Source organism: Eumetopias jubatus, unplaced genomic scaffold (assembly GCF_037043125.1).
Source record: "Eumetopias jubatus isolate StellerSeaLion01/CBP00866 unplaced genomic scaffold, mEumJub1_p1.0 scaffold_1, whole genome shotgun sequence".
NCBI lineage: Eukaryota > Metazoa > Chordata > Mammalia > Carnivora > Otariidae > Eumetopias > Eumetopias jubatus.
Window position 1 is genome coordinate 216,099,742 of NW_028274807.1, and position 24,330 is coordinate 216,124,071.

The 24,330-nt window shown below is 59.1% G+C and overlaps 1 protein-coding gene across 3 annotated transcripts in view; it reads right to left on the reverse strand.

The window, feature by feature from the left end:
• Positions 1-24,330, reverse strand: part of NFIC (nuclear factor I C) — a 62,328-nt gene that overhangs the window by 10,367 nt on the left and 27,631 nt on the right. For 2 of the 3 annotated variants that reach the window (XM_028126071.2, XM_028126070.2), the window contains exons 3-8: positions 15,973-16,044; positions 12,348-12,422; positions 11,451-11,574; positions 10,683-10,807; positions 4,449-4,574; positions 2,591-2,775 (exon numbers count right to left, since the gene is read on the reverse strand). In XM_028126071.2, coding sequence (XP_027981872.1) covers positions 2,591-2,775; positions 4,449-4,574; positions 10,683-10,807; positions 11,451-11,574; positions 12,348-12,422; positions 15,973-16,044 — 707 coding nt within the window. Of the gene's footprint in view, positions 1-1,781; positions 1,930-2,590; positions 2,776-4,448; positions 4,575-10,682; positions 10,808-11,450; positions 11,575-12,347; positions 12,423-15,972; positions 16,045-24,330 lie in introns of all 3 variants that reach the window. The other variant, XM_028126068.2, reaches the window with a different exon arrangement.

Genomic DNA, 24,330 nt, shown 5'->3' on the forward strand with positions numbered 1-24,330 from the left:
GGGAAGCCCACAGTGTCGGGCCCTGGGGTCACACAGGCGGGGCATCTGCTGAGACGGAAGGCACAAGATGAAAGATTCATCATCAGAAACCGCCTGTGAATTATTCAGGGTGCTTCGCTGCCTGCTCCAGCCGCTCCCGCGGCCTGCATCCCGTGCGTGGCGCCATGAATTATGGAGGGCGCTTTATTTATTAATCTTCCTCTTGGAGACTGTGCAGGGAAGGCCGGGTGTTTGCAGACACACGCACACACACACGCATGCATGCACACATTTATGTTTATGTTTACATTTAGAGTTAGATTTTCATCCCACCAGTTACGTTTTGTTGGCAAGTGAATAATTCGCAGCCCATGGCTGCCGGGGAGCTTGGGGGCCTCAGCCAGGCTGTGCCCGGGGTGGCGGGAGGGTCCCTGCGTCCCTGCGTGGGATCAGCCAGGCTGGGGTAAGGGGGGGGGGCGCGGGAGTCGGGGGCCCTGGCGGGAGGAGGGGGGCAGGCTGCACAGGCCGTTAAAACCGGGTGCAGGAGCAGAGGGAATTCCTGGGCCCGTGGACCTGCAGAGGCCCCCACCTAGCAAACGTGAGGATTACTCCCATTTTACAGACGAGAGAGTGGGCGGAGCAGGGAGTACTCTGCCCAGCCTATTTAATATTTACTGTCTACTCTGTGCCTGGCATGGAGTTTAATGTTCTCCCCGATCTAGCTCCTCCCCTCGCTCCCCACCACCCTAGACTTAGCGCTCTGTCCCATTTTATGGCTGAGAAAACGGGAGGCTCAGAGAGCAAGGACATTTCCGTGAAGACCCACGGGCAGTGAGCCGCAGAGACAGGATTCAAACGCAGCGCCCCGTACTGCCTCTGGCATTCAGAGAAAGCCTGTCTGCTCATACAGCTGCCCTGGGTCCTGGCCGGCCCTGGATGGGCAGGGGGGGCAGAGCTGCGGGGAAGGGGGCGAGCTGCTGGCCCCCCCGCTCAGGTGCGGTGACACAGACGCTCAGAGTGTGAGGGGCAGACTGAGAGGTCTGGGGTCTCTGAGATCATCTGCTCAGACTGAGATGGCCTCGGGGGATGCCGAGGCCGGCGGCCCAGAGTGAGGCAGCCTGGAGGAGGGTGGACGGCCCACCCAAGCCTGCACTGGGGTCCAGGGAGAGGCTGGGTACAGAGCCACCACTGATGGGGGTGGACCCCAGGACTGGGGGAAGCATGAGGGGCCAGCGAGTGGTCATCTGGAACGACATCCAGAGGGTGGAAAGTTCTAGAAGGCAAGGCAATCAACTCAAGGCCGTCTAGGGTCAGGTGGGCAGGTGGTGACTGTCCCATCTAAAGGCGTGGCCCAGCCTGGGTCACCAGTAGGAACAGGGCCCACGGTGGCTGCCTTCTTTTTTGCCAAGAGACCAGAACTCTGACATTCTCCTGTGAACTGTCCTGACTCTTAAGACAACAAGAAATTATCATTTTCCATCAACAAAAGATACCTGAGGGCTCCGTCTGCCCCCAGGGCCACCGGTTTGAGATCTTCACCTACCGCCACCTGCTCATCGCACGGAGGGCTGAGAGGCCAGGAGCGGGCGTGCAGGGACCCCAGACACCCCCCTGGCCCTCTCCTGCCACTCCCTAAGGCTGCCTTGGCCCCACGTGGCCCCCCGGGCCTCTACCTGGGGACCCACCAAACTCACCGGGACCCAGCAGGCCGGGCCCGAGCCCCTGACCCCAGCAGTCGGGGAGGGGAGGGGGCCCCTCAGGGACGCCCGCCCTGCCACGGGCACCGCTTCCCGAGTGCTTACAGGGCGAGGTCGGCGACGTGCTTCCTCCCTCGGAGGTGGGTTTGGTGGCGGGGGGGAGCGCCAGCCGCGGCAGCCCAGGGGGCGGGGGTGCCAGCATCTGAGCAGAAAGGCAGTGACTGGACATTTTGAGCTGACCACTTCCATTTAACTGGGAGGAACAGAGAGACAGGTGGTTAAGGCGGCGGGCGCCCCCTCTGCCTCGGGCGGCCGTCGGCGGCCCTGCCGGGGGAGGGCCAGGCTTGGCGTGACCTGGCGAGTTTGGTGGGTGCCGCTGCCGCCCCCTCGCCTGACCCCACAGGCCTCCAGAAGCATCCCGGGACCCTGCGTCTCCTCCTTAAGCCACTCTTTACCCGTCTGCTCCTTCCACGAGACACCACCTCACCCTGAACAACATCTGAACCCACGGGGGCTGTACACTCCCCTTGTCCACTACAAGGACGAGTTCGTCCACCACCTCGCCCACAGCTCCAAAATGCAAAAGGCTCTGAACACTGAAAGCTTTTGTGGAGGTTTGGCAAAGGTGGGCCTGTGCTGAGGCCACAGGACCATGTGTGAATCTGGGTAAACTGTGTGCTGTCAATTCCAACACCCGGAAAAGCCTTCATTCTGATCTGGCCCAGCTCCGGGCACTTCAGACGAGGGAACACGGCCCTGCCGTCCACGAAACCATTTCAAACAGAGGCTACCTGGCGGAGGGCTGCCCAGGACGGCTGCGTGATGTGCCAGGCCCCCCGGGGAGGTCCCCTGGAGCCATGTGTGGGCAGGCAGCCCTGTGGGGCAGAGGGGAGGCCCAAGCCCCCCAAACTCACCGGTCCAGGCTGCTGGCTGGCTGGGTCACAGGCCAGCGACACGAGATCTTTGAGCGGGTCCTGGGGGTTGAGGTGAGGTGGGTAGCGGATGGCCGTGTGCGGGAAGTAGGTGGAGGCCGTCTGGGGCAGGATGGAGGTCGTGGGGAAGTGTAGGGCCGAGGATGGGTGAGGGCTCCGGGCGATCCCTGCAGAGACCAGGAGGGGTAGTCAGTGGAGGCTCTGGGTGGGGGCGTGGTCTCCCAGCGACTGGGTCTGTGGGTGCAGGTCCCAATGACAGAGCAAAACCCAGCCCTTTACACGCCCAAGTTTGAGAACGTCTACCGTAAGCCCATGGGGTTCTGCTATCACCTCCACCTTTTTTTTTTTTTTTTTAAGTAGGCTCCACACCCAGCGTGGAGCCGAATGTGGGCCTTGAACTCACAACCCTGAGATCAAGACCTGAGCTGAGATCAACAGCTGGATGCTGAACCGAAGGAGTCCCCCAGGTGCCCCGGTTTCGTCTGGTTTTGAAACAGGATGACATGATGGCTCTCTGAGGTTATGTCCCCTGCCCCAGACCACACAGCAAGCAGGTGGCAGACCCAGGGGAAGGTCTGGCCCCACAGCCCAGAGCCCAAGCCAAGGCTCGGCTAGCTCTTTCCATAGACGGTTCACTGGTTTCTAGCATATTCTCTGTGCAACCACCATGATGGTTTCTTTTAGGACACTGCCATTATCCGGAAAAGCAGCCCCACCCCCATCAGCCATTACCCTCCCACCCCCGCCCCAGCCCCAGGCCCCCACGAGCCCCCTTCCCGTCCGTGGATGAGCCTGTTCTGGACGTGTCGCCCACGTGGACTCACACCCCGTGTGGCCTTCCGTGTCTGGTTCCCTCCCTGAGCGTTGTGGCCTCGGGGTCTGGCCCCTGTGTGGGCGCTTCGCTCCTGTTCACAGGTGAGTAATGTGCCCATGTAGTATTTGCTTTTTTTCCTCTCCAAACAATCCAGTGACTTTTTGTATATTCACTCCGTCATTCTAGAACATTTCCACCAACCCCAAAGGCAGCCCTGCTTCTGTTACGGCTCAGTCCCCCCGCCCTCTCTCCAGCTCCTGGCCAAACAGTACGTACTTTTGGCTTCTCAGGTCCTAGGTTCTCCTATAGCTACTGGACCCTGCCCACTGCAGCCCGAGAGCTGCCGCAGATGACGTGTCAACGGGTGGGCGAGGCCACGCACCTGTGGAACCTTACTTACAGCGGCAGCTGTGGGCCTGGGCCGCTGCCTCGTGGTCTAAACCACGGCACGAAGCTGGTTTTTACCTGCCTCCCTGTACGTGTGTCTCCCCTGTGCGCAGCTAAAGTGTTATCATCGTAACAACGGGCTCCCCGGAGATGTTCAAGCCCTTGATTTAGCTCGTTCGGTCCTAAGCACAGTCCCGGGGTGGGGGGTAACGTTTATGAGCCCCAACTGCCAGGTGAGCAAACACAGAACCAGGGGCACTGTGCCCAGCTCAGCGCATGCCCACTGGCTGCTTGAGTGGGTCTCCCTCCTGTTCACGTGGCGCCCCTGTATCAGCCGGGTGGCCTTGTGTGTATCCACCCCCTTCGGGGACCTCCCAACCCTGCAGGAGCTGAGTGTGAGATAAGGCGAGCAGGTTGAGGGACAAGCCCAGGCTGTACCTCCTTCCTGTACAGAAGGGGACACCAAGGGACAGAGTCAGGGCCAGACGCTCTGTACCATGACACCTCCAGGTTTTCTCACCTGGCCGGGAGACCGCGGTGACAGGACTCATGGTCAGATGGCCTGTGGGACATCCCTGGCTGAAGGGGGCCTGCTCAGAGCCCCCAGCCGCCCTCCCTGCCCGGGGCCCCCGTGCTCACCGCTGTGCACGGCAATGACAGGCCGGTGGTGCTGGGTGAAGCTGGAGAGGCGAGGTGAGTCCTGGGGTGACGGGCTGTGGAACGGGGACTTGTCCATCTCTGTCTTCTTCACCGGGGACGAGATGCCTGCGTGGGAGGAGCCAGAGGGTCACAGGGCTGCAGGCATCAGATCCTGGCCCTTCCTTCTTCCAGCACCCCGGGGCCAAGGGCCTGGGAGCCCACTTGTCCGTGGTGGGGCCGCACACCGGGGCTCCGAGCACAGAGAATCGGGGCTCTGAGCACAGAGAGGGGCCGCACAGGGTCATGTGGCCCACGGAACGAGGAGCATGGTGCCCACAGAGGCCCCTGGACGTCACAGCCTGGCTCCCGCCTTCTCTCCTTCCAGACACAGGTCCGCTCGGGGCTGCCAGGCTCTGGAGAGAAGGCCACAGGGTCCCTTCGAAAGCCCCATCAGGCAGAGGTGAGCTGGCAGGACACAGACAAGGCCCTGAGGGGCTCTGCGTGTGCAGACCTCATCCTCACTGTGGTGAGGAACAGAACCTTCCCTGTGGGGCCATCGTGAGGATGAAGCGAGACAGAACACTATGGCTGCTAGGTCAGGGCCCGGCACCTGCCCGACCTGCGGCAATCCCGAGCAGAGGGGCCTCACCGCCTCCCCAGCTGCCTGGGGCACCCCTGGCCCTCCGGTACCCCGACAGCCTCCAGCTCAGCCCCCGGCACCTCCCTCCATGAACGACTGGTGTAAATCAGGCCCGCAGAGACTCCACAGAGACCATGGCACAGGTGTCCCCATTGTCCCGACGGGGGCAGACCAGGCCTCTGTTGGGCACACGGGGGCCCTGCAGAAATAGGTGAGCCCCCTGCACCCTCCATCCAGCACCCCACCCCTGCCGTCCCCTAGATGTGCGGGAAGAGGGTGACGAGTGCAGACTCCCGGGCCCGGCTCCAACCCTGCGACCAGAATCTCAGGGATATGGGGCCTGCCGATAGATATGCTTAGAAATTATTTTAAAAATATAATTTAGAGTGACACACACCCACTGAGACTCAGAGTGGATTCAGATGTGGTGAGAGATGTGCTTTCCCTCCCACCCAGCACTGCTGACGTCAGAGCGGGTCATTCCCCGGGGAGGGGGGGGCATCCTGCACGCTGTAGGCCGAGCAGCATCCTTGCCATGCCCCACCCCCATGCCAGGAGCCCCCCGAGCCACAGCCACAGAGGTCCCTGGGCAGAGTCGCCCTGGTGAGAGCCGCTCCCTCCTGAGGCTTGCTGTCATGGTTTCTGGGGTCTCCTGTCGCGCGTGCGCCGTGACGGGGGGGCATGTTCCCTCAGCCACACCGCTGGGCCCTGCTTCCCGTGGTCCCTCCGCCGGCCTTGGTGAACCAGATCTGGGAACCAGCCCCCCATGGCCATTAGGGCAGTCAGCTGGTTCTGCTGTTACAACCCTGGTCGCCAGCCCTGAACACACGCGGTGTGGGTCCTGGGACCTGGGTCAGCGGGCCCCACAGGCCTGGCAGCCAAGCTTTCCCAGGGAACAGGAGGCGCTGATGGGACAGAGGGGAGGCAGCCGGCCCTGGGGTGTGTGTGTGTGTGTGTGTGTGTGTGTGTGTGTGTGTGTGTGTGTGTGTGTGTGTGTGTGAGATCCCTGCTGCTGGTGTGTGTGTGTGTGTGTGTGTGTGATCCCTGCTGCTGGTGTGTGTGTGTGTGTGTGTGTGTGTGTGTGATCCCTGCTGCTGGTGTGTGTGTGTGTGTGTGTGTGTGATCCCTGCTGCTGGTGTGTGTGTGTGTGTGTGTGTGTGTGTGTGTGTGTGTGTGTGTGTGTGTGTGTGTGTGTGTGTGTGAGATCCCTGCTGCTGCTGGGCTCTGGTGGGAACGAGGTTAGGGCCGGGAGGCGCTCACTTAGGAGGATTTCCTAGAACAGGCTGTCCTGGATGGCAATAGCCTGGCTGGACCCTGCTCCCCAGCACATCTCTACAGGCCCTTCTACAGCTTCCTGAGATGGGGCCTGGGGGAACCAGGGCAGGCGGGAGGAAGAGGGGAGACTGACCCCAGGCCCTGCAAGAAAGAATAGCCCTCCGTGCTGCTGGGCAGGCCACCGGAGGCCCTGAGTGTGAATTCCCACATCCGGGCATCCCTCAGTGGTTCAGCAGACTTGCCTGCAATGCCCCTGTCTGAGTAGCTGCCGTCCAGTTAGGACACTGCTGGTATGGCCTCCACCCCTAGGTCCGAGCAGGCATCCTGCTGCTCAACACGTGTACCTCTGTGTTCCCATCCGGGCGCCAGGTCTGTGCCCCATCTGAGAAGGGCCGCCTTTACTGAGCACACAAGCCTGCAGCCCCCCCTTCGTGTTCCCCGCCCCCCCCCCACCCTGCTCCGTCTGGCACCTGTCTAAGCACATCCTCCACCAAGTGGACCCACCTGCATGTGTATCCACTTGCTCAACACACAAGCCCATCCCAGCTCCACCGTCCAGGGCTCCCCGGGCCCCAGCGCGTGCGGGCTGGCCCCCTGCGGTGTGTGCAGGCGGAGTGATGGGCGGGGGTGCGCCGCTCTGCCAAGACCAGCCATCATCTGGTGAGCGTGCGTGACGCAGGGGACGTGAGGCCCAGTGACTCTCCGCGGGGGCGTGCAGGGCACTGCGGGGGTGTGCAGCATCCCCGGCCCCACCACCGCGGTGCTGGGAGCCCCTCCCCAGAGCGGTGACAACCTGGATGTCCTGACTGGAGTCCCCTGGGGGCAGAGCGGCCCAGGTGAGGGCCCTCTGCAAGATCGTGGGCAGGGCACGCAGCTACCCCGTGCAGGACTTACAGGAGTCAGCCCCACATGTGGACACTGGTGCCTGATGGGAGGTCACCGGCTGGAGGCCACGGAGCAGAGAAGTGGTGGGGCTGACTCTAACCACTGCACCTCCACCAGCCACGCTCTGCACCCCTCCTGCCGCCCCGAGTTCCACAGAGGTGGACAAAGCCCCCCCAACACGTGACAGGGAGAGAAGGGAGCTGCCTGCTTCACCCTGGATCCTAACTGCATGTGTGGGGGGCCTACACCCCCTGCTGGAGGGCCCCTGGAGCAGCAAGAACCAAGCAGTCTGGCAGCTGAGCAGAGGGTGCCCCTTTCTGGCCCGCGTGGGTGGGTAATCAGGGAAGGCCTTGGGAGGGGGTGGCCAGGAGGAGAAAAGGCACTCCTACCTGGGCATAGAGAGGGCAAAGGCCTGAGAGGTGTGGCTGCGCGGATGCTGCCTGGGTGGGGCTGACATGGCGCCCCCCCCCCACCCTGGCCCCATAAGGGATGCTGGGGTTGGGGGGCCGTTAGCTGAGCGCTGCCCTTGTGCCCAGAGCAGAGGAAGGGAACAGTGCTCTAATCAGCTTAGCCCCCTTAATGAGCAGCTAATTGGGGGCTGTCTAGACAGGAAGCTGGAGGAAGCCAGGAGGAGGAGAAAGTGGGGGAGGGGGGAGGAGATGGGAGGGAAGGAGAGGGAGGAGGGGCGAAGGCGGAGGAGGGAGGAGAGAGAGGAGGAGAAGGGGAGGGGCGGGCAGAAGGGGGAGGGGAGGAGGAGGAAGAGGAAGAAGCGGGGGAAGAGAGGAATCCATCTTCCCACTAGGCTTGGGAGCTCCTGCGGGGCCCAGACAGGACACACAGCAGGGGTCACAGCGGGGCTGGGGGGGTTATACCGAGGGTCCCACAGGAGGAAGCGAGTTTGCCATCACCCAAGGCAACCAACAGAGGCTAGAGGGGACAGATGCCCTCTGACATTCCCCTGCGCCCCGCGATTCCCCAGCACACAACAGGAGCGGGTGTGGGTTCCTCCCCCTCCCCCACGGCTGCCACTTCATGCTCAAGGCAGGAAGTTCAGACCCAGCTCCAGTCCGGTGACCCTCGAGAACATTTCCTTCCTTTAAAAAAATTTTTTTTTCCTTTTTGAGCTTCCTGCATTGAAAGCTAGGTTTTTTACGTCCATCCCTTCTCTTTTTCTAACCCATAGACTTGAGACTATAATTTTTCCTCTCAAGGCTGCTGTGGCTACATCACAGAGGCTGTCCTCCACCTCTAGGGGTAGTGTATAGCTTATACATAGTCTTGTCAATCACAGAGCCAACGAGGAGTGCTTTCGGCTTCTCAATCAGTAAGTGACAGGGCAGAAGTTAACGGTCTCCCAATATCTGCTCTACCCTTCTTCCTTAGTAGCAGAACCCTTAAATTTGAGATGGGCACATACTTGCCGAAAATAAGATGACATTTCCCAGAGTCCCTTGGGGCAGAGTGTGGCCATAGGACCAACTCAGGGGCATAGAGATCAGCAAAGGAGGTAAGTGCATCTTCTGAGAATTATTCTTAAAGAGCGAGGACATGCTCATACTTGACCCTTCTTTCCTCCTGGCCGGAAAGTAGACCTGATGGCTGGAGCTCCAGCAGTTGTCCTGGACCACGAGGTGGGAAAGAAAACCATATTCACTGGAGCGTAAGGCAGGAGCCTAAGTCCTGCACAACATCCATGTCCAGGGTTGCTGATGGCTGAATGTTTACTTTCGGGAGAAATGTCCTGTCCTTTTGGGTTTTCTGTTTCTCACAATCAACTTAAAGCTTATTAAATACAGGATTTTTATAGAGGCAAACCTGACAGAAACGGGGAATGCACAGAGAGAGCCACAGAGACACCGCGACCCATAAATTAGGGTCTATAATAAATAGATCCTCCCAAAGTACCAGCTCTGAGAGCCACCGCAGTGGAAGAGGGAGGACCCTTGGGGCTCGCGTGTACAACCAGATGAGCTGGAGACTGACTCGTAGAGATGGGAATTGTATCAAGACATAAACAACGAACTGCGTCCTGGGCACTTACCATGTGCCAGAGAGTTGCTTTAGGCACATCCTACCCTTTCCTCCTTCCAACTCCAGGAGAGAACAGTTAGCTCATCAACCCCATTTGGGACATAAGGAAACTGGGGCTCAGAGAAGTCAAGTCACCTGCCCAGTTACACAGCCCCCACAGCGAGCCAGTGGCAGGGCTGGATTTCAGACCCCAGTCTCTCTTCCGTCTAAACCTGCTCTCTTAACTGAAATGTTAACACTGCTTTCCAGGAATCCTGGAGGTATGACACTCTGAACAGAGTTTCATAGGAAAGCTGGCCCTTGGGGGCTAGGGAGGAGGGACAAAGGGGGAAGACACAAGCAAACCACTCCTAAGATTTACTGGGTGGGTATTATGTGCCAGGTCTGTTTTAGGGACACCGAATGCATTAACTCAATCCCCAAAACAACCTCGGAGGAACAGTGCATGTATTAACAACCCCATTTTACAGACGAAGAAACAGGCTCAGAGAAGTGGGTTCCCCAGAGGCTGTACGGGCCGGTGCACCCGAGTCCAGGTCGGCAACCCCTGGCTAATCCGTGGGGTGAACCCCTGATAAGGGCTAAGGGTCTGGACAGTGTGATGCTTCCCGCTGAAGATCTAAGAGTCGCCAGGGACGCCGTGCCCAGGGTAAGGCAGGCGCGTCGGCCGCCCTGCGCACCAGTTCGCGAGCGTCCCCGAGGCCGGCCCGCTGCAGAGCAGAACCTCGGACGCCTCGGAGGGGAATCGCGGTGGAGACGGGGACCCCACGGGGCGGGGGGAATCTTTGGAGGAGGCCCGTGGGGAGCGAGCGCTGCACAGAAGGGCGCCGATGGAAACGCCACCCCTGCAGAACAGGACCCCGATCTGGGGAGGGCCAATGAAGACAGAAGCGCGGGGACACGATCTCCCCGGAAAGGACACCGAGGGAAAAGCGACGGGGCTCGGAGAGAACTGGACTCACACGCGCGAAGACCCCGCGGGGATGAGAATCCCCTAAGAACACGAGAGCCTCTAGATAAGGGTCTGAGGCCGACCCCGGGAAGAAGCGCCCTGCCCTGCTGATCAGAAGCGCTACCGAGTCCATACCGGAAGGCCGCGATGAACCCCACGGGGACGAGGCCTTACCGGGCAGAGGGCAGGAAAGTCGCACGAGGGACAGTCTCCGCTCACCCTGGCCTCAGCGGAACCAAAAAGCTCGGAAACGAGAGCCCGGACTTGCAGCGACGAACAACCCCCCCCCCGACCCGCGACTACAATTCCCAGGAGGCTCCGCGGCTCCAGCCCCCACCCCCAGGTTCCCGCACCCTGGGAGCCCGCGCAGTGCCTACCGGGATATGTAGTCCCAGCCGCGGTAACCCCACCCCGACCCGGAGGCCGGCTCCGCCCCCACCGCCAGGCCCACCTCCTTCCATGTCTTCAGTCCAGTTGCGGCTGCTACTCGTGGGAGAGCTGGGCGAGGTGTAGTAATCGCCGCCGGGGCTCGTGTCCACGTCTTCCTCCATCGAGCCCGATTTGTGCCGCTTGCTCCTAAGGAGTGAGGGAAGGAGAGCGCAGGCCGGTTACCACGGAGACTCGAGGGTGTGGGGCAGGCTGCGTAACTTCCGGTCCCTAGAGGCCAGGGCGAGCAGGGTGCTATCGCGAGACGCGGCGGGAGCCGCGGGCTCTCAGCGGGTGGCGTGAACGCCTGTCTCAACCTGCCCATTGCTCCGATGGGACGCGTGCGGCCGCAGGCGGCGAGGGGCTCAGCCGAGGGCAGGCGGCAGCTAGCGGGCTGCGGACTAAAACCCCATGGGCCTGGCTCATCACGGGGCCTCCCGTAACCCTCCGAACACCCGGGTAGGACTACGGCCCCATTTTACAGATGGGGAAACCCAAGCAACCACGGTGTGACCAGCTCAAGGTCACACAGCGTATCGCAGCGAGAACCGGTGTCCACCTTCTCGTGGACTCTCCAGGGCTGGGCTCACAGGACTCAAGGCTGCGGGAACTCTGGCTGGGGTGCCAGGGCTGGGGAGAGCAGCGCTCGGGGCTGGGTTTTGAAGGATCAGTAGGAGTTTATCAAGTGGACCTTGAAAGCAGGCACTGCAGGGAGAGGAATGAACCACCGGGGCCAGAGGGACGTAGGGGAGGGGTCGTTAAAAGGCCCCGAGGCGGGGGCCGGGGCACGTACCCGCTGGAGGAAGTGCTGGGTAGCGTTCTTCTCATGCCTGTGCTGGCCGGATTCAGGTCGTAGGCCAGGTGTCCCTGCAGCTCCCCCAGGGAGAAGTTGGGTCCTGTTCCAGTCACCACGGGGGCTGCAGAGGGCAGGAGCGAGCAGAGTGAGAGAGGGCGCAAGGTCCAGGGGTGCAGTGTGCCCTGGAGGGTGCGGAGAGCCATCTGGGGGCTGGCTGGCCCGAAAGGGAACCCCGTCCCTGATGGGCCTGGTTCCTAATTTGGCTGAAACTGTCCTGTTCTATGGATCAGAAGACCAAAGCCCGCAAGAGAGCTGGTTCACACTGTGAGGCAGAGGCAAAGCCGGAGGCCAAGCTTGCAAGTGCTCCCTGAGGCCAGGCTCTGCTGATGTGGACAGGGAGGGTGACGGTCAGAGGGACGGTCAGGGTGAAGGCCGGACAGTGCCCACACCTCCCTGGGGTGGAATTCCCTTGGGGGTGTCAGGGGAATGGGTCCCCAGCAGGTCCATTAGGAACGTAAGGGAACGGGAGGCAAAGAGAGGAGGGGGTGGGGCCCTTTGGGGTCTCCTCCTGGAGGGGTCGGGAGGCCCCAGGAAGGGACACGGGCAGGAGGTTTTCCAGCACCCTCCATCCACCGTGTGCAGTCTGTTTCCTGGGGAGGAGCATGGTACCCTGACCCTTGGTTCTAGGAAGGGCCTGGATGCCGCCCTAACTGGGGACCTTGGCTTGGTGACAGAGGGGAGCAGGGCAGGGTGATGGGCTCCTCGCCTCTCCCTGAGACCCTTTTCCTCTCAGAGCCTCCCCTCCCAAAGCCCCTTCTCCCTCTCCATTGCCCCTTCCCTGTGGGAGTCCCTCCCCTCACTGGATCCCAGCACAGGGTGGGCGGGGACACTCACTCCGGGACACTTGGATGAGCTCGGTGACACTGAACACACCGGAGGTGACGAAGCTCTCCTGGAAATCCGTGGTGTCTGGAACAGGGAGAAAATGGGGCTCACTGGGTCTGTTTCCTTCTTCGACACCCTGGGCTACCCACACTCCGGGGGCTGGAGTGGTCACCCTGTCCACCCCCTGCAGCTCTGTGGCAAGACGGCGGTAGAGGCCGCACCCGGGTTCAAATCGCGGCCCTGCTGCCCGGATCTGATCTTGGGCAAGTCACTTCCCATCCCTGAGCCTCCCTGCTCCCTAATCTCGGAAACGGAGGCCACGTACCCTGTCACCTGGGCAGCTGAGAGATATGAATCAACTGCCCAGGAGGGGCTGGCTTGCTTCCTGCGTCACTCCTTACACCATGCAATGCTGCAGCTTCTTATCCTTCCCCCTCCAGACTGGGAGCTCTGTGATGATGGGGTTCCGTGTGCCCAGATCCCAGTGTCCCTGGTGCCCAGACCAGAGCCTGGCCAACAGCAGCGGCTCAGAACCACAGGCTGGATGGAGGGCCCCCCGGCAGCAGTTAAAATCCCCAGTGTCCCCAGAACCACTCCTCCTAGTGTCAGAGGAAGAGGGACCCTTCTCTCTGGCGTGGGGTGGCCGGGACCCGTTTTATGGATTTGGAAACAGGTTGGCTCCAAGAGGGCGGGAGCCCTGGCTGACCTCAGACAGCTGGGAGCTGGCCTCCTGTGCCCCCAGAGGCCCACACGGGCAGGATTCACTTACTCAACAAGCATTTACCAAGTGCCTCTAGTGTCCAGTTCTGAGCTGGGCGCTGCAGACACTGTGGGAATGAGGCAGACACAGCGGCTGCCCTCCTGGGACTCACTGTCCAGTGTGGGCAGTGGACACGTGACATCAATAAGACACAAAACCCTGTACATGAACGCACATAGGGGCGTGATTTACAACAGCCCCAACTGGAAACAACCCATCAGCAGATGAACGGATACACAAAACACGGTCCATCCACGCACGGGGGCGTCCCGTGGCCACGAGCAGGAGCCAGGTGCCCACACGCGCGGCCCCGGGGACGGGCCCCGAGCCCACAACACTCAGAGAAGGAACCAGACACAGAAGGCCACACGGGGTGTGAGTCCACGTGGGTGACACGTCCGGAACGGGCTCATCCGCGGACGGGAAGGGGGCGCGTGGGGGCCGGGGGCTGGGGGCAGGGATGGGGGTGACGGCTGGTGGGGACGGGGTTTCCTTTGGGGGAGAGGGAATGTTCTGGAACTGGATAGAGGTGGTGGTTGCACAACAGTATGAATGTACTTAATGCCACTAACTGTACATTTGATGTTCTGTGAATTTAACCACAATAAAAAATATTTAAAATCATGAAGTCAAATGCGCCAACGTGTCAGGCAGTGGTAGGCAGGCAGGGTTAGGGGAGCCTGCGGGAAAGGTAACCTACTTCACACAAAGGACCCTCGGAAGGCCTTGCTGTGGGTGACATTTTACCAAGACCTTCAGGTAGGGGTGGATAAGAGGAGTGGATGCATTAAAATTTGGGAAATGGCAAGGACAGCAAGTGTTGGTTGCTGTGACTGGGGTGATCTTAAACGTGGTGTTTTGCTGCCTCCCCGAGGGCCACGATATTCCCACTGGTGGCCCATGCAAAGGCCCTGGGGTTGGAGGCCAACAGGGCTGGAGTGAAAGGAGCCAGGGAGGGCTGTCAGAGCAGGGTCAGGACCAGCAGGTGGGCAGCGCGAGGCTCTTTGGGGTGGCGAGAGCAGTTCTTCGCCAGGCCCCCAGGGGGCAGCATGGGCCACAGGGAGCTGACCTTGGTGCCCGGTTTCCCCAGCTGTGGGAGAGCCAAGGCCCGGCCAGTCCAGAAACTCCAGCCTCCCTGGTTATGAGCTTTGTGAACACCATTTGTTGTGCAATTATTATATGCCCAGCCCCATGCTGGGGGGCTCTGGGCCACAACATCCCTGGGAGGACAGGGTGATGGCCCCCCAGTGTCCAGGGGAAGTGGCCATGGCCATTTCCTGCCACCCGGATGGCCAGCTGGTGTCAGCACGCCCCTCCGCCTTCCCCCTCACCGGGGTTTCCTGTTTGTGCAGCACTCGCCCAGCTCCATCTCCAGGGGACTCCCTGGCGGGTGGGAGGAAGCGCTTTCCCCCCCGCCAGACGCTGGAGCTCCCCACGGGACCAGGCCAAGCACCGCTGCCCCCGCCTGCCTTGAACATCTGGCTTGGAGGCAGGCGCCTGGAGATCACAGGAGGCCAAGGAGGACTCAGGGTCACAGACGGCCAGTGGTGAGCAGCCTAAGGGCCCGTGAACCTCCTGGAATCGTCCGGCCTCCCTGTGCTGGTCCTTCCTATAGGGAGGTCCTCACCCACTTGCTTTTTCTTCCATTCTTCCTTCCTTCCTTTTCATCTCTCCTCCCTCCTCACCCCTGCTACACCATCTCTCTAGTTTCTCTTTTTCTCTCTGCTTCATCTCTCCCTCTCTCCTTTTTTGCTTTCTGCAAATATTTATTGAACACTTATTATGGACCAGCTCCTATTCTAGGCACTGAGGACACAATGGTGATCAGGACAGACAAAAGCCTCTGCCCTCAAGGAGGTGACGTTGCATTCGGAGAGATAAACACATGTGCAGTCGCTAAGCAACTAAGCAAATGCATATGCAATCACTAACTTCCTCAGAAGGAAATAAAACAGAAGGTGGCCATTGAGAGTGGCTAAGGCTGCTTGAGATCAGAAGATCTCTCTGGGAGGGAAGCATGTGAGCTGAGACCTGGGAGACCCAAAGAGAGAGAGAGAGAGAGAGAGAGAGAGAGAGAGCAGTCAGCTGTCCAACTAGAGAGCAAAGCACATGCAAAGGCCCTGAGCCAGGGACTGGGCCTGGACTGTTAGAGGAACAGCTAGGAACCCATGTGGCTGGAGCAGAGAGTGAGGGAGAGACAGGGTGGAGGGGAGGGCAGGGAAGGCACAGGGACAGATCCTGAAGGGCCTTGGGGGTCAGAGGAGGACTTTTACCCCAAGGGAGGTGGGAACCCTGGAGGGCTCTGAGCAGAGGAAGGCAGGACCTGACTCAGGTGCTCACAGGCACTCTCTGGCTACTTTAGGGAGGACAGACTGGGGAGGGTGAGGGCAGAAGCCAGGGGACCAGGGTGGAGGCAACTGCTCTGGTCCAGGAGGGTGATTATGGGGGCAGACCAGGGCAGAAGCAGGGCCTCTGCAGCTTCTGAATTCTTTCTGTTCTCCGGGGCTCTGCTCCCAGCCTTGCCTGAGGCCGACTCTCTCACTTCCCACCAACGTAGAAGTGACTCGCCCTGCTCATCCACTGAATGTCCCATGGCATTGCAGGGACCCCTGGGGCCCCTCCTGTGGGGTGAGCACTTCAGGGCCCGGATGCTGGGAGCTGAGGGTTGTGGGTTCCAACCCCAGCTTCCTGGGTGCCCCTGGGAAGGCCCCTTAACCTCCCTGAGCCTCGGCTTTCTCATCTACACAATGGAATAACAGTAGCACCTGTTCATGGCATGGCTGTGATGAACGAATCCACTAATCTCTGGGGTGCCCACACAGGGCCACGCAGAGCACACAGGGTCCCCCCCTCCTTCAGCATCCCCAGACTCACCCAGTGTGATAGGCTTGCTGTCCTCCTGGTCGGAGCCCATCCCTGCCCGGGGACTGCCGCTCTGCTCCGCATCTGTAGAGGGAAGGAGGAGGGGGTGGTGACACTGCAGGGAACCCCACCCCAGGGGGAGAGGAGACACCCATGCTGGGGCCAGGCTGGGCAGTGCCGTGGAGAAGCAGCCCCCAACGCGCCCAGGCCCCGGGGTCTCCACTTGGCCCCTTCCCTTGGCCGCTGCCCCACAGGGTCATGGGCATCTGGCAGGACCCGTACGTGGCAGAACCTGTGTGCAGGGGCTGACTCAGTCGCAGGCTGGAGATCTTCCCCTCCCTGAGCCTGTTTCCTCATCTATGAAATGAAGGTAGCTTGCTTACTAACTCGTGAGGGTAACTCATTCATCCTGCCTTAACCCTGGGAGGCAGGAGCCACCATTATGCCCATTTTACAGATGGGGAAACTGAGGGCCAAAGAGACGAGTCCTTGAGCCCTCAGGCCCCCTCCGCTCGGCCTCTGCCCTCAAAGTCCTGGGGGTCCAGCACTTGGTCTTGGGTTGTCACGCAGGGCGCCCAGGAGGGGGCGGAGGGGCGTCCCCCTGCAGCTTCTATACTGCCACCCACCCGCCTGGCTTGGGGGCTCCCTCCCACCCTGGCGCCCGCCTCTCCATCTTATCTAAAAATAATCAGGCTCCTTGGCAGACGGGCGAAGCAGACAGACGCTGAGCTCAGCATTATCAGCTCTGGCGTCCTGGATGGCGAGTAGCGCCAACCCCCCTCCCGCAACCCCCTCCATGTCCGATGCACGGGTGGGGGGGCCCATGGCCAAGCGCAGCCAGATGGAACCCCTGGCCCTGAGTTGTCTCTCAGGTCAAAGACCAAGGTGGTGCGAATCACCATCAAAGGCCAAAGGAAGAGAATCAGCCCCTTCCACCTGCCACATCCCAAAGCCAGACATAATCGCTGTGTGACATCAGGCATGTTGCTGAACTGTTCTGAGCCTCAGTTCGCTCCTTCAAATGGGTGCAAGCACCACCAAGGGGTGGTAAAGAGATGATACCAAGAACTGGACACATGGGGATGTCCTTCACGTTATCATCATCGTTGGTGTTATGTATGCTTAAATCCCGAAGATGACCGTCAATGTGGCGCTTCATTGTTCCCATTTGAGACGTTCCCTAAAATCCTTAAGAGAGCCACACATCTGGCATCGTCATTGGATCCATCTTATAGACAAGGAAAGCGGAGGCTGAAACAATGAAGAAGGGCCCACCCCACGGCACACTTGCACTCCTCCCTCAGGGGGGTGATTTTCTGCTAGTTTGCACCAGCGCCCAGACATCCACCACGTGGCTGTGCGTGACACGTCTGGCTTCTGGGCTCAGATGCCTGGGTTCCCATCCCAGCTCCAGGAGCCTCGGTGGTGATGGGCCCTCAGCAACCCCGGCAGGCTGTGGAGGTAATGTGCTGATGCCTCCTAAAACAGCCACGAGCCCTCACCCTTTGCCCTGTGGCTTTGCACACACTGTGTGTTGAGCACCTCCTGGCCGCCAAGATTGAGGATGCCCTAAACAGCACCAGAGCGAGGACCCGTGCCTCAGTTTCCCCACCCACAGCACGAGTGGATGGGGGCAGCTCCAGTCGTGACCGACTGGGCTGGGCACGGCTGGGCAGCAGCCGAGGGGAGTGTGCCCGGCTCGGCCCCACGCCCTGTGGCTGCTCCCGGGCTGGGCAGCCAGCGGCCCCTTGGCGCTGGCCACTCCTGCTTGGATGACCACGCGGCTGGGCACGGGTGGCCCCTGCGTTGGGAAGAGCCCAGCCCGGGCAGCTGGCCGTTGGGCTGCAGGCCTCGGGCACAGGACCCTCTCGTGGAACCGGCGCCCACACGGACTCAGCAGGAGGCAGTGCCTAGCTGGCCCGCGGGTGCTGCCCCAGGAAGGGGGCGTGTCCCCCGGGCACCGCCGGCGTGCTGGCGCTCGGGAATCAGGGCGACAGGGCTGCGGGCCTCACCTCTCCCTGTGCCTCACTCTCCTCATCCGGGAAGTGGGCACAACGACAGCACCTCTCTCAGAGGTAGTTCTGAACCGAAAAGGTGACAACGGATGCGACACGCTGCCCCACAGGGTGGGGGGCTCACCATCAGCACTTCACCAATCGGAGGGGGGCACTTTATTACTATCCGTGCGATTTCCCTCGTTTCCGTCCCGGGCGCTGGTACTTTGCACCCACTGAGAGCGATGGCCCTGGGCTAAGCCTGGCTCCTGCTGGGGGCCCTTATCCCCTCGCTCATTCACTCTGTGACCTTGGCCAGCGGCCATGCCACCTCTCTGAGCCTCAGCTTCCTCAGAGTAAAACGGGGAAGATAGCAAAAACCCACCCCCCGGCTTTGATAGGGCACCAAAGCAGCTAATAATACGTGTGAAAGGGTTGGCATGTACCAACATTCAAAAAATGGTAGGCTTGGGGAGCGGCTGAAAACAACATTGTGTTCTTAACTTCGGTCTCTAATTGTCCGTTGCTTGCACGGAGAACGGCCGGCGGCTGGGTTTTTTGTGTCAGTCTTGTATTCTGCAACCCCACTGAACTCACTCAGTAGTTCTAGGAGATGTTTACGTTTGTATAGATTCCTTGGAACTTTCTTAGCAGGCCATCACGTACTTTGCAAATAGGGGCAGCTTTATTCCTTCTTTCTCATCTGCATGCCTCTGATTTCCTTTTCTTGCCTGATTGCTCTGGCGAGGACCTCCAGCACAATACTGAACACAAGGGCTGAGAGCAAGTGTCCCTTCCTGCTTCTGATCTTGGGGGGAACTCACTCAGTCTCTCACCACTGAGTGCGAAGGTAGCCGTGGCTCTCTGCTGACCCCCTTCACTGGGCTGAAGCTTTTTTTAAATATAGTCCCCTTTTCTTCTTCTATACTCCCCAAGCTTTTCTTTTTTAAATTAAATAAGTGTAGTTTCTAAAAAAAATGATGCTGTAATTATATGCTCTTAAATTTTTTTAAATTTAGTTTTTAAATTGTGCTTAAATATACATAGCATAAATTTTACCATTTAACCATTTCTAAGTGCACAGCTCAGCGGCATGAAGCACACTCACCCGGTCCTGAGACCACCCCCACCCTGTCTCCAGAACTTTCCATCTCCCCACACAGAGACTCTGTCCCCACCCCCTGCCCCAGCCCCGGCTCCCACCCTCTCCTGTGGGGACGGGACTCCTCTGGGGACCTCCTGGGACTGGGGTCCTGCGGGACGTGTCCTTCTGGGTCTGGCTCCTCTCACTGAGCAGTGTCCTCGGGGTCCCTCCACGTTGTGGCAGGTGTCGAGATGTCCTTCCTTTTAATTATGCCATCTTATTTTTAATTACCTCTCAGCTTTGGAATATTTCTCGTCCATCTGCTGACCATTTGCCTGTCACTTGGCTCCTGAAAACTCCCGCCTTCTTGAGCTGTCCAGTATGGGAGCCACTAGGCACATGTGACTTGAAATTTACATCCGCTAAACTGAAATTAAGTTAGAATCTCAGGACTTCAGTGGCACTGGTCATCTCTCAATCCTCAAGAGCCCACAAGACTGGTGGTGACTGAATTGGACGGTGCCGAATATCACCATCTGCATAGAAAGTTCCACTGGGCTGAGGGCCTGTGGATGTTTCTATGAAAACTTGGGAGTGCATGGGCACAGGTAATCCCCTCCTCCTCCCAACTCCTTAGACAGCCAGCCCTAAAATGCACCTTCCTCTGGTCTGAACAGATGTACCCAGAGTGGATAATGCCTAAAGGATGGCTAATGTCCAATGCCCCACGATGCCCCACGATGCCCCAGGCCATCAGCTTTCATTTGCCAAGTTTCACTGCGTGAAGAGCTTCATGGCACCATCTGATTCAACCAACCCAACTGATGAGTTTGGTAAACTGAGGCCCACCTCAGAAAGTCTATATCCCAAAGCTGATGTCAAGTCAAAGAAGTTGCGTGCCTAGCACAGAGTAACGTCACTGGGGTGATCTTGCCCCTCAGGACAGTATCTGGGGACGTCTGTAGGTCGTCACGACGGGGGGTGCTCCTGGCACTGAGTGGGTGGGGTCACGGGTGCTGTTCAGCGCCCCCCCCCCACTGCCCAGGACGCCCCCACAGAGAGCGACCCGGCCCAGCGTCTGCAGTGCCAAGTGGGGAGACCCTGGTCTGGACCCACCCACTTTCAGTGGGGGTGAAACCGGTTCTTGGGGAGGGTATGGAGGATCTAAAGATTTTACTCTTTCGTGTATAAAACATCAATATAGATACAGCACACAAACAGACATATACCTGTGATATTAAAACTTCACGGGGCAGAGGGATTAAAGAAAAAAATGTCTATAAAGGATCTGTTGGTGAGGCAATAATAAAAGGGGGGGTACATTTTGTACCCTAGTGAATTTTTAAAGGACTGTAAAAGGAGAAAGGAGAGTATGTGACAGAAACCGTATGAGACGTGCCAGGTCTTAAATATTGACCATCTGGGCCTTTACTGAAAGTCGGCTGACTTCCAGCTGTATGTCGTCCGGCAAGTTCTTGACATCTCCGAGCATCCTTTTTCTTCATCCATAAATCGGATGCGAACCGCACTACCCTTATTCCTTTCCTTTTGAAGGGAACTGATTGCTGAGCACCTGCTGGGGGACCCAGCAGTGACCAAGATGGACAAAAGGCCTTGCCTTCATGGCACTCACGTTCTAATGGGGGAGCGACAGGCGATGACCAAGTAAGCAAATAAATGAGGAGGAGAACTTCAGGCTGTGCCAAGTGCAAGGGAGGCTAAACCACCGGGAGACGTGGGTGGCAGCTCCTGGAGGGTGCGGGGCTTAAGCTGGAGCTCCTGGGCGGGTTGGTAAGGCCCCTCCACGTGAAATGGTCCATTCCAATAGTTAATACTTAGTGAGTCATTTCTTTGACTAGACTGGTCCGCAAGTTTCACCTCCACTGACCTATTTAATCTTCAAAACTCCCCCAGGAGGACAACACGGATGGAGCTAGAGAGTATAACACTCTGAGGGAAATAAGTCAGTCAGAGAAAGGCAAATATCATATGATCTCACTTATTCGTGGAATTGAAGGAATAAAATAAACAAGCGGGGGGGGTGCGGTGTGGAGAGACAAGGCAGAAAACAGACTCTTGACTATAGAGCACGAACAGGTGGTCACCAGAGGGGAGGGGGCTGGGGGTGGGGGGCACAGGTGAAGGGGATTAATGAGCACACTTATCAGGACAAGCACTGAGTCACGTCTGGGACCACTGAACCACTATATATTGTACCCCTGAAACTCATCCAACACAGTATGTTAACTAGATTGGAATTAAAATTAAAAACTTACTTAAAAAGCTTACCCCGACTTAAAAAACAAACAAACCAAAAACCTCCCCCAGCAGGGACATTCAATTCTCGTCCCCATCTGCCAGATAGGGAAACCGAGGCACAAGCTAGGCAGCAGCATATTCAGCCAATGGCGATGGGCCTGGAATCAGGCTTCCCATCGACTCCTGTGCTGCTGACAGAGGTGAGGCCCAGCAGGGTCCAGGATCCCTCTTTTGGTAGTTCGGGGTGATGTCCGGCGTCTGGACCCTGTTCTCTGACTAGTCAGCTAAAGCCCCTCCGGCTGGGGTCCCCTATTCCTCTGCCCCTGCCAAAGGCCCCTTGTGCCATTAACTGTGGTGCTGGGGATGGTGAGGGGCAGCAGAAATCCTTTGTGCCTCCCTGCTCCGTCTCTGCCGACAAACACCCCATCTCAGCAGAGCCCCCGACCCTACTGTACAGGCCAGTGATACCTGCCCTGCACGGACGGCACCCCACGCGCCAGATGTCAGGCGATGCGTCTGACAATCTGCTCTGACACCCTGGAGCAGCCCTTGATGGAGTTACCCAGAGAGGGTAAGTAAGTTACCCAAGGCCACACAGCAAGGAAAGCTGACCGGTTTTATCTGCTCCTCTCTTAGAAACATATATAAGTGAACATCTTGTGGGATTTCAGACCACGTCCACTGCCAGCTTTAAAATGCTGTTTGCTTGCTTTTGAGTTTCCTCGGGACCTGGTGGACTCCTCCGCCCCGCCCCCACGCCCTGAACATGCCGTTCCTGCAGCCCACCTCGGACCAGGCATTCCCACTTGGCACTCGGTGCTGCTCAGAAGGTATTCTCCACACAAGGAACACACAGACGTGCCTCCTGGGTAAAAACTGAAGCAGGACGTGGCCGCCCGTGACCTGTGCTTGCGGTTCCAGACCTGCCCGAGCGCGGGCGTCACGGTCAAAAAGTGCGGGCCTCTCGGCATCTGGGAGCAGCTGTGGGCTTTGCAGAGCCTTTAAAACACACTGAGGGCTTGAGGGAGGGCCGGCAGCTCCCGTGCCCGTCTGATCGCGCCGTGGACCCTGGCCCTGAGTCCCGGCCCTGGCACAGCCCGGTGTGTGACTTCGCACTGGTCAAGTCTCCCCGCTCCGAGCCTCGGTTTCCCCATCTGTAAAGCGAACATTCTCTAGTGTTGTTCTAGTGTAGTCTCTAGTGTAGTCTCACACCCTTCCTTTACGGGTGTGAGGTTGAAATCTGAGGCGCTCTGGGAGAGGAAGGGCCCATCGCAGATAAGGGGATAAATACCATTTTGGTGACAGCGTTTTTCCAAACCCAGAATTTAAATGAACTTATTAGAGAGAGAGAAAAAAAAAAGAAGAATTTCAATGAATTTAGTCCTTCCTCTGCCAACTGCCCTCCAGGGCTCCCCTTTCCCGCAGGCCCCCAGGCCCTGCAAGACCTGCCCCGTCCCCTCCCCGCCCTCCCCTCCTCCTTCTCGCCCCTGTCGCCCACTCTGCTCCAGCCACACGGGCCTCTGGCTGCTCTTCCAATACACCAGGCAGCCACTGCCCTCAGGACCTTTGCACAGGCTGCACCCGCTGCCTGGAACTCTTGTTCCTTCAGCATCTACGTGGCCAACACTCTCCCATCATCCTGGGACCTTCCTCAAAGGCTTCCTTCTCTTTGAGGCACACAAGGCTCCTTAGCACCTGAACGAAGCATAGTTAACCACACACATGTGCGTAGAAGCAACACTCTGGCTGTTGACTACAGGTGTATGGCAAGTGACTCCCTGCGCCGGCCCGGACCCAGTTGTCCTGACTTTCCAGGTCCGTGGGGTGTTCATGTGTAGCCAGGACGTCACCACCTCCTGTAGCCTTTTGCTCAAACAAGCACATGATCGTGGTGACAATAGAAATGTAAACTGGATCCCACTGACGGAGTGTACAAACTGTTCTTTCCTGTCCATGGCCATGAGCCCAAATTTGGTCTGTCCCAGCCCATGACAAAGGCGCCGCCGGGCCTCCGGTCCCGCCCTTCCCGCCGGGGAGCACCCACCCCTTTGCACCAGACAACTCCCTCCATCCTGGTGGCTCAAACTTCCGCCGCTCTTAACTGGGAGACCAACGCACCACCAGACGTTGACCTCACAGATGTTTAGTGATCACCTACTACTCGCCAGGCATTGGGGGGGATGGCAGAGTGCCAAGGGAGGGGGAGATAGACAGGAAGTGAACACACAGAAGAAGACGGAGATAATTTTGCACGGTTCTACGTTCCAGCGAGGCCAGAAAGCTGGGTGAGGGGACAGAGAGCGGCTCTGGGGGAGACTTTCGACACAGACGTCAGGCGGGGCCTCTCTGAGGGGGCCTTAGCAACGGGGTCCTAGGAGCTGGGCAGAGGCACAGCAAGTGCCAAGGCCCTGGGGCAGGAATAAACAAAGGATGTCTGAGGACCGGAGATAGGCCATGTGGCTCCAACCTGGTGAGCAAAGGGGAGACAGCTGGGCCACTCCGGCCACGTGGCTGCCGTGAGAAGCTCAGGCATGATTCTCGAGCACCATGCGCAGTGACATGACTCCAGCTCTGGTAGGTTCAACAGCACCACTGGCCAGGAGGCTGCACAGAATCTGGAAGCCTGGCGCATGGTGGGGGGAACATGAGACGGGGCGGCCGCCGAGGAGGCCGCTTCCCCGGAAAGTTAAACACAGGGTCCCCACATGACCCGCTCCTGCGTATCTACCCCAGAGAGGTGAAAGCACGGACTCCCCACAGACACTCGCACCCCTGTGGGTACGGCCACCACGGACGGACGCCACCCCAGTGTCCCTCAGCGTGTGAAGGATACACACGGTGCGGTCCGTGCACACACTGCAACAAGATCCAGGCTTAGAAAGGAAGGGACCCCGACACCTGCCACGACGTGGAGGGACCCCCGAGGACACCGGGCTCAGTGAGAGAGGCCAGACCCAGAAGGACACATCCCGCAGGACCCCACTCCCAGGAGGTCCCCAGAGGAGTCCCGTCCACACAGACAGACAGACAGGA